Source organism: Gavialis gangeticus, unplaced genomic scaffold, assembly GCF_001723915.1.
Source record: "Gavialis gangeticus isolate Ggan-Ray unplaced genomic scaffold, GavGan_comp1, whole genome shotgun sequence".
Classification (NCBI taxonomy): domain Eukaryota; kingdom Metazoa; phylum Chordata; order Crocodylia; family Gavialidae; genus Gavialis; species Gavialis gangeticus.
Genome location: NW_017728992.1, coordinates 119,777,912 through 119,787,752, shown reverse-complemented (window position 1 = coordinate 119,787,752; position 9,841 = coordinate 119,777,912). Strand labels below are relative to the sequence as shown.

The 9,841-nt window shown below is 40.4% G+C and overlaps 1 protein-coding gene and 1 long non-coding RNA gene across 3 annotated transcripts in view; one reads left to right on the top strand and one right to left on the bottom strand.

Moving 5' to 3' along the window:
- The window catches only part of LYN (LYN proto-oncogene, Src family tyrosine kinase), a 98,909-nt gene continuing 89,068 nt past the window's right edge, over positions 1–9,841 (bottom strand). For both annotated transcript variants that reach the window (XM_019527425.1, XM_019527432.1), the window contains exon 13: positions 1–735. In XM_019527425.1, coding sequence (XP_019382970.1) covers positions 533–735 — 203 coding nt within the window. In that variant the 3' untranslated portion in view covers positions 1–532. The remainder of the gene's footprint in view (positions 736–9,841) is intronic.
- LOC109304687 lies at positions 670–5,592 on the top strand. Its single transcript, XR_002099453.1, has 3 exons — positions 670–756; positions 4,613–4,758; positions 5,514–5,592. It is a non-coding gene; the product is annotated as an uncharacterized LOC109304687 (long non-coding RNA).

Genomic DNA, 9,841 nt, shown 5'->3' with positions numbered 1-9,841 from the left:
TAAAGGTGATGATTACATCCTAGAAAATGTTTAACAACCAGAGAATACTCCAGCTACTCATGTGAAATAACCAAAGGATATAAAAATAAGTTCTCATAACATACTATATTTCAAAAAGGATTCAGGAGCAAAAGAAATCCTGATTTCTCAAATTCTTCCTTTTATAAAAACCTATTTGCCTTCATCCTTCATATTATTCCTATAGGGTGTCCCATCAATTAGATTCACCAAATGCTGTTTCCAACTGTATGCATGGTAAACTTCTAATTTGGTGGGAATTTTTCCAAAGTTTATCTTGTTTGGATGCTTTATTAAGAAATGTAAAATATAGATAGTGCAACTAAAGAGAACTTCAGAGTGATTAACATTTCAATTAACCATAGAAAAATATGGTTATTTCTCTGTAAAATGGTTCTTCTTGTGGAATTACAGCCTTCAGTTTCAGGAGCCAGACTTAATATATCCAAGTGTATGAAATAATTGGCCTGATCCATTAGTCCAAACAGCAGTCTATGCCAACTAAAAAAATGTCCTATGGCTGTTGTTGATACTGTCCTTCTGTTGCTGTGTAGAAGTCATCCAGGACACTTTGTAAATAATCAAATGTTGGCCTCTCTTCTGCTTTATCTTTCCAGCATGTTTTCATGACATCGTAGAGCTCAGCTGGACAGTTATCCATACGTGGCATCCGGTACCCACGTTGAAGAGCCACCATGACATCAGAATTACTCATACCTAAAACAAGGAAGACAATACGTGAGACAGAAATCAGGTTTTTGGAACATTTTCTTTAATTGCTAATCTTTTTCCCAAAAAATTGCACCGACTTGGTGGAAGGGTGATAATCAATGGGATATTGTAATAACAGGATGCAAACTATATAGGAATGAGAGTAGGATGTTCAGGTAGAGGAGTGGCAGCATATGTTAAGGATAGTATAGCAGAGACAATAACAGCATAAAAATCTTATCTGAAAGGAAGACTACCATACGGTCTGTGGGCAGAAAATCCATAGTTGAATAAAAAGAATATAGTACTAGGATTGTACCACTTTCACCTGAAGGTAAAGGTGATCATGAAATGCTCAGGGAGGTTAGACAAGCTGCTGAAACAGGATAAGCAATAATAGTGGGAGACTTCAGTTATCCTCCTGTTTTACCACTGGGTAAAACACTCAACAGGGCAAGCTGTCATGATAACATTTGTAGGTATGATGAAGGCCTGCTTTCTAGAACAATTCATCTCAGAACCCACAAAGGGAGATGCCATTCTAAACTGAATCCTGAGTAACACGTTTCAAGAGGTATCTGTTAGCGAGCCTCTCTGGAATAACTACAACACTGGCACACTCCACATTCTAGTAGAAAGGAAACGCGCCAAAAAAAGTCCACCATGTGCCTATATACAAATCAAGGAAGGGAAATTACACAACAATGAGGAAATGTATTAGAAGTTCAAATAAGTAGTCAAAAATGGAAAAGGCCTTCAGACACCTTGGAAGCTTTTAAAAATACTGAATTATAGGCTTGTGAAAGGTAGATAGCACAAATCAGAAAGGGCACCAAACAGACAAGTAAAACCCTTGCATGCTTTCACAGCAGAGTTAAGGAAGCTATTCAAGACAAAAAAAGCATTTAAAAAAAAATAGTTGTGCCCAAATGAAGAAACCAGAAAACTCGCGAAGTCCAGCAGGTCAGGTATAAAAGCAAAATAAAACAGGCCAAAAAGAATCTGACGAGCATCTAACAAAAAATGCCAACGTTAATAATGCAGATTTTCTCAACTGTTTCACCAGGTGGCTGTCACCTTCTGATTCAGTGGGACCATTAGATGACCAGGGTGTAAAAGGTGCACTCAGGGATAAGGCCACAGCAGAGAAGCTAAACAGATTATTTGCATCAGTGTTTACCACAGAAGATACTGTGGAAATTCCCATGCCAGATCAATCCTTCCTAGTAGATGGGTTTGAAGAATTGGGCCATATTGAAATGAAAACAGAGTAGTATTAGAACAGATTGATAAATTAAATACTAGGTAGTCACCAGCACTGGATGAGATTCACCCAAGAGTTCTAAAGAAACTCAAAGATGAAATTGCAGAACTGTTTGGCAACAGTAGGTAACCTATCATTACAAACAGCCTCTGTGCTAGTGGACTGGAGTTGCCAACAGTGCACATATTCAAAAAGGGGCCCCAGAGGTGACCCTGGATATTACAGATACGCAAGTCTCATTTCCATCCCTGACAAATCAATAGGATCTATAAATGAAGAATAAAACCAGCAGTTGCATAGTCAAATATGATCTCCTCAGGAAGAGTCTGCATGGTTTTTATTATGGGAAATCCTGCCTCACCAATCTGCTGGAGTTCTTTGAGGGTGTCAGCAAGCACATGGACAAGAGGGAATCCAGATGATCTCAGCTTTTGAAAAGCTTTTGACAAGGTCCCTCAGCAAAGGCTTTAAAAAAAACTGCACTGCCATAGTCACTTCTCACAGTGGAGGGAGCTCAATAGTAGGGATCTGTGCTGGGCTCAGTTTTGTTCAACATTTTCATCAGTGACTCGTAAACAGGGGTGCACAGTGAAATCTCCAAGTTTGCAAATGATACCAAATTATTCTGGGTACTCAAGTCCAAGTCTGATGGAGAGGAGCTGCAGAAAGGTCTTAGCAAGCTAAGTGAGCAGGCAAAAAAATGACAGATGAACTTCAGCACTGACAAGTACAAAGTAATGCAACAAGGAAAATTTTCCTTATCCTAGAGGATTTAAGTCATCACTTATCTAACACCTATCCTAACACAGCCTGTTTGCCTTTTTTATGAGCCACTTGCTAGAAGTTTCCTTTAAAATGGCCTTCCTGACAGCAACTGCATGTGTTACAAGAGTGAGTGAGCATATTGCTTGATAGCAACTACATGTTATACTGTAGTCCATAAGAACAAACTTACTATACAGCTCCAGACCAGTTTATGCTCAAAGTAATCTTAAGATATGGCTATGTGAACAAGTTAAAAAAAAAAAAAAAAGCTAGAGTATCAATTTACAGCACATCAGCTGGTCTGTGATAACTGTGCATATACACGCTCTTAACCCATGTTATTTGCTAGATAGCTTACTTCACTCTTATTGAAGAGCAAGATGCCTCACAATTTACCACTCTTGACAGGACGGAACAGTTCAGCACCTACATAAGACTTAAGTCCAACTTGGCTCTGTAAACTAGGTGTTCCTCCACATAAGTCCCTAATTTTCAGTATTGATGTGAAGTTTCACATAGTTGTCCTACAAGTCTTTTCTCCATCAGTAAGGAGAAAACAGTGCCACATCTCTGTGGCTTAAAAGCTGCGGGGAGTAAGATGGGAGCAGTCTGTCTTGAATATAAATGCCTCATTCATCAGCTTTCTCTACACTGTTTTCCATAAAAGGACAGGGCATCTGATTCTTTTGTGGTTTCTTATGAAGGCCACTGGTTCCTATGTAAATTGCCTCTCTTCACGGCAGTGGCAAATATTGCATGTTATGCCCTGCTTTTCTGCTCCTTCCTAAAATATCTTGCAACATTCTAAGAATCCAGAAGGACTTCCAGGAGCAGCAAAGTGATATGATGAAGGAAAGCAAATGGCCAAGAGCATCAGGAACTGAATGACAGAAGGATTTTCATAGAACTAACAAGGGAAATGCCAGGTGTATTATGTCCACAATGCTCTGTACCAAAGCTGCTTTTCCTAAAGCAAAACTACAAGGCCAGGAAGGGAAAAAGTGTTAGTCATTTTTTTCTTTTGCTTGAGCTTCTAAGCTCCTCTCTCTGAAACCAATGGGGAAAAGCAGCTTGATCAGGAAGGAAGAACTGCCATAGAGCAAATGACATCTCACGCCAGTTATACCCATGCATTTTTCCATTAATTCTTTTAAAACCAATGCAGTTATTCTGGATTTAGTGCAGCATAGCCGATCAGCAGGGATCCTGGTTTTCTCTGATAAAAAAAATCCTCAGTTTTTAGATTAAATAAAGTAACCCCAAATCCACATTTTTCCTGCGATTAAAATGAAAGAGAGCGTGTGTGTGTGTGTGTGTGTGTGTGTGTGTGTGTGTGTGTGTGTGTGTGTGTGTGTTTCATTTTAAATCACAGGAAAGTGTGGATTTGGGGTTACTTTTTTTAAATCTGAAAATTGGGGATTTTTTTTAAACTAGAGAAAACCAGGATGCCTGCTGATTAGAACTTGGCCCATACATAATATCTCTAAGTGACTAAAGATTTTTTTTTGTCAACACTGATTAAGTCGTATTATCAACTGGCAGATCTGAATGCATCAGTGAAGTAGATTGTACCAAAATAAGCAAAGCAAGGCACATTTCAGATACTAACACTTATTTTCTGGAGTGGCAACTGTTAGACTGAATTTAGCAGCACACTTTGCTAGTTGATTTCCAGACACAGTAGTGCTTGAAATAAAGAGGAAGACACTTGTTTGGCCTCTGAGCTAGAGTGCTGAAACAATATGCTTGAATGAAAGTGCTGAGAGGAGTTTGATGCTTCGCTTTTCTATCAGAAGGCCATATTGTGTCTGGTTCTGTATGGGTATATGGAGAGTCACACCAATTCTTTCATAGGTCTTCCTGGGATGTGCAGTGTGTCAGAACAGACAGGGTGAAGCCATGGCTCCATATGAAGCAAGCTGTAGTGCCCTGAAAGATGGTTTGGTTCTCCTGCATACCAGTCCACTGGAGAAAAACCTGATGATTTCCTGAATCACACAGTGACTACACACACCTGCATCACCCCATAATTTGGCAGACAAATGCTCTTACTTGACCAGTTTAGCTTATAAGGAAACATCTGCACTACAGCTGGATAAGCCATTTTAATTTGTAGATTTTCTGCATATTTGAATATCTATATGAATAATTTCTATATGCATGCAAGTTCTGCCAACCACAGTCCACAGACTGTCTAAATAAACCCATTAGCTTATTCCCTCAAAAGAAGTCACTTGGTGGAACACAAACAAAGAAAGGCCTCCTGTAGCTCTCAAAGGTGAGCCTATGCTTTTAACATCTGTGTCGTAACTCCCTGTAAATATTGTATTAACAACGAAAATGAGCCTGAGGCAAAGAATTTATATGCAAACTTTTCAAAGTACCTATGACATTTTCCAAACCTTTCAAAGTTCAGAGATATTTGCTTCTACTTTCAGTTTGAGCCTATCATAGAAATAGGTCTGGACTATGGAATTTGGATCTGGACTAGAATCCTTAGTTTGGGGCATCTTTAAATTTGCCCTTAATTTGGTAAAAATGCTAAAAACTTCCCCTGCTTTTCTATAAAGAGTACCTGCTTTTGTATAACAATAAATTTTGGAGGATACTAGAAGAACAAGATGTCACAGAATAAGAGTCTTTTGATGCTCTATAAATACACGCAAAGGCCAAGACCCTTATGGAAAACAGTGAAAAGATAACTAATGATACAACAGTCCCACATGCTTTTGTGCTGATTTTATTTTTTCTATAGGCTCAATAATGAACATATAGAAGAACTCCACTTCACCATGGGCTTGACCTTGCAAAATGATCCACCCCCTGACCACAATTTAAAAACCAAACACCTTAAATATACACTTATCTTTAAGCAGGTGAGTAGAGCTGCTGTACTGAACAAGAGCCCTTTATACCCAATAAGACTATTCATGAGTTTCAGTTTTTGGCTAGACAGGGGCTAAATGGCCCCAGCATCTTGTAGGATTGAAGCCTTGCACCGTTATTCTGCAACAATTAGTACCCAAGGCAAAATATATCTATTTTGTGCTGCAGCCTGACAAGAAGCCTATATGTAAACATAATTGCCACGGGCCTCCAGCCCAGACTTTCAAGAGTCTTTTTATCTGTGTTTGTTAGTGAAGTCACAAGCACACATGCCCAGGCACATTGTTATGGACGTAATATTATGAATGTGTTCATTAAATGTGTAAGTTTTCCACTGTACAACCACCCGGTTGGCTGCGTCAGATTTCATTTGGTATGATTACAGATAGCAAAGCATAGCTGCTTTCCTCAAAATGTTTCAGGATTTTTCTACAGTCAGAATATTTCTTAACAGTTTCACCAGAGACGCACCTTGTTTCCTAACTGATATTCAACCAGAGTGCACATCTCTTATCCAATTTATGATCTAACACAGGATGCTAACTGTAAAGTATAATGGAATGCTCTCAGATTTAACAGTTGTAGCTGTTAAACTTGACAGGATATAGAAACAATACCTTTACATTGCTGCCTCTAATTCTACCACCAAGATTCAGCACTGGGGTGTGAAGGTCAAGAATGACTGAGTAGAACAAAAGAAGGGCACAATGTGATCAGTGGCATGGAGGAAGAATCTGTCTCTGAAAGGAGGTGCATGTAATATGGAAGTGTTGATAACATCAGAATGCCAGTTAGGATGTTTCCAGTATTTGACATACTCTTTGATCATCTGGAAATGAGTTTCCTAACAACTGGTTCAAATTGTATACAAGATTAGATGTGTGTGTCATATTTCAAAATAGTTCTTGTAACCATAATCACACTAATCACTTCAAGTTTATCAGGAGGAAGAACAGCTGTTGGCATTTGGGAACAAAGCTCACAAAACTCAGTTTTCTCAACTCAAAATGCCTTCTGCCAAATTCCTTGTTTAGACTCTCTATATACTGGTATTAGCCACTTGTCAGTTTTAATTCAAACCATTTCCATATTGCTTTAGGCTGAATTCATTTAAAACCAGAGATTTAGTTAGTTTTAAAACTGTTAATAAAAATCTTAAGACAATCTTGCTAGAGTTTAATAATTTATGATTTCTACCCTAGCCCCAGTACACATCACCAGGACATACTCATCATACTGGATTTTTGCATCGTATACTTGAATTAGACTGACTAATTTGCTAAGCCACGTTTTCACAGCTGTTTGTTCCTAGTTAAGGACAATAAGCTGGTATCACATATTTTGATCACATGCTGGATCTTCATATTACGTTTTTACATTTAACTTTCTCAAATCAACCAAAGAAATATGGGTGACTTAAAAAAAAAAAAATCTGCCAACAAATTGATGTGATAGTTGAAGCAATTTTACTGACATTGACAAAGTTCTCTTTCCAACAAGATCATACGGAAATAGGGCTGGAAGGGACCTCATGAGGTAATCTAAATCATCCCGAACTAAAAACATTCCAGGCAAGTGCGTGTCTAACCTACTCTTGAAAACTTACAAGGATGGAGATGCCACAGTTTTACTAGGTAGCCTATTCCAATGCTTTAGCACCCTCAATCAGAAAATTCCTTTTAATCTCTAACCTACATTTCCATTGCTGCAGCTTGAGGCCATTGATCCTAGCACTGTCCCCTATGGCCACAGAGAAAAGTCCATCTCCATCCTTTCTATAAATCACCCTTCAAGTATTTGAAGACTTATCAAATCCCCCCTCAGTCTTCTCTTCTCCAAACTAAATAACCCTAGCTCTTTTGGCCCTTCCTCATAAATCTCATCTCCCAGGCCCCTAATCATCTTTGTGGCTCTGCTCTGGATTCTTTTCAAATGGTCCACATCTTCCTTAAAGCGTAGGCCCCAAAACTGGACACTGCATTCCAAGTGAGGCCTCACCAGTGCTGAACAGAACAAAAGATCACTTCTGCAATTGGCAAGTGACACTCCGGTTAATACAACTCAGTAAGATGATGTTTTTTGTTGGGCTTTTTTTGCAAGAGAACACTGTTGACTCATATTCAACTTATGGTCTACTGTAACCCCTAGATCCCTCTCTTCACTAGTGTAGCCTAGCCATTCACTCCCCAGTTTGTATTTGTGCATGCAGTTATTTCGTCCTAAATGCAGAACTTTGTTGCATGTTGTTTTATTGATTGAGGATCATTTATCCAACCTATTCGGGTCACTCTGGATCCTAGTCCTACCCTCTGGAGCATCTGAAATTCCACTCAACTTGGTGTTGTTCACAAATTTGCCAAGTATGCACTCAATCCAGTGGAGGGCAAAGAAAATGTTTAGGGGGCTGGGGCACATGACTTTGGAGGAGGCTGAGGGAACTGGGCTTATTTAGTCTGGAGAAAAGAAGACTGAGGGGGGATTTAATAGCAGCCTTTAACTACCTGAAAGGGGGTGGGGGGTTCAAAGAGGATAGAGCTAGACTGTTCTCAGCGGTGGCAGGTAACAAAACGAGGGGCAATGGTTTCAAGTTGCAGCAAGGGAAGATGTTAGAAAAAAAACTCTCAGTAAGAGGGTAGTAATGCAATGGAACAGGTTACGTAGAGAGGTGGTGGATTCTCTATCCTTGGAGGTTTTTAAGACCCAGCTAGACAAAGCCTGGGCTGGGATGATCTAGTTGGGGATGGTCCTGCTTGGAGCAGGGGGTTGGACCAGATGACCTTCTGAGGTCCTTTCCAACCCTCATTTTCTATGATTCTGTGGGTATTCAAAGTGTCCTTTGTGCCCACTGTGCACACAACTTGAACCTGACATTCTCTTGGGGAAGCAGCAACCAATGGTTAACTAAACCCTCTGCTGTGTCTTGTAGACCTGTTACTCATTCACCTCTTTAGGTCCTGATCAAACAAAGAATTCAAGCTTGTGTTTAAAAATAAAGCATGCTAGCAGTGCTATAGACTTAAGGACATGAGCAGTCCCATTGAGCTCAAGAAATACTGAAATGCTTGCAGCAGTGAACATATCTATTTTTGCTTCTCCTCATCTAGCTGCAGTCTATATGCTGTCCCTTAATCTCAATCTCATCCAAGGAGGCTCACCCTTTCACCTGTTTCATTAAAACGCCAGACAGAAGGTCTGTTCTCCCATAATTGAATTTGGGGTGACAAGCTTGCTTCTGCCCTTTTCAACCAACAAGACCTGAAATGTCACTGCTCTTGCACTTAAAACCTTTATGAATCCTGGGAATGCAAAACTCCAAATGCTACTAATAGTCGTGCTTGGAATTCTTTCAAATGTTAAACAGACAGATCTGTAGCACCTAGCAAAGCATTTCTGGGAACTCCTGTGTTTGAAAAGGCACATGAACTTTACAACTATGCCTGAAAGAAGGTTTGGCTCTGGAGGTCTTCTCATTAATTAAGTGGAAGTTGGAAGTGCAGAATAGCATGGTTAAGCCACCCAGATTTCTCCAGGAATATCTGTGGCTCTTCAGTTAGCATTTGCAAAGACATTCTGCTTCTGAGAGAGTTTGGGAAGTTAACAAATGATGCCTGACACATGGAAAGTATGTGCATAAATATCCTTTATAGTAGCTCAAGGGTTTTCAACCTTTTTCGATCAGGGTACCCCTGGCGGCTGGATGCGGAGAAGGGGAGGGTGTGGTGCACAGCCGGATGCAGGGGTGGGGCACACAAGGAGAGGCAGCAGCCACTGCATCCAACTGGGCGGGCAGTGCCTGCATGGCAGTGCAGGATGATACATAGTGGACTAGCTATAGGCCAGTTAGTCTTACCTCAATCCTAGGCAAGTTGTTTGAGAAAATTATTCTGGCACACATCCAGGAGGGGCCAGCAGGGGACTGCATGCTTAGGGGCAACCAACACAGGTTCATCAGTGGCAGGTCCTGTCAGACCAAGCTGGTGGCCTTTTACAATCAGATCACCAGATCATTAGATGCAGGGGTAGCAGTGGACATAGTCTTCCTGGACTTCCGGAAGGCTTTTGACATTGTCTCTCACCCCGTTCTCATTAAGAAACTGGGGGGCTGTGGCGTAGATACCCACACAGTCAAATGGGTCGCCAACTGGCTGGAGGGCCGCACCCAGAGGGTGGTAGTGGATGGGTCCTTCTCAACCTGGA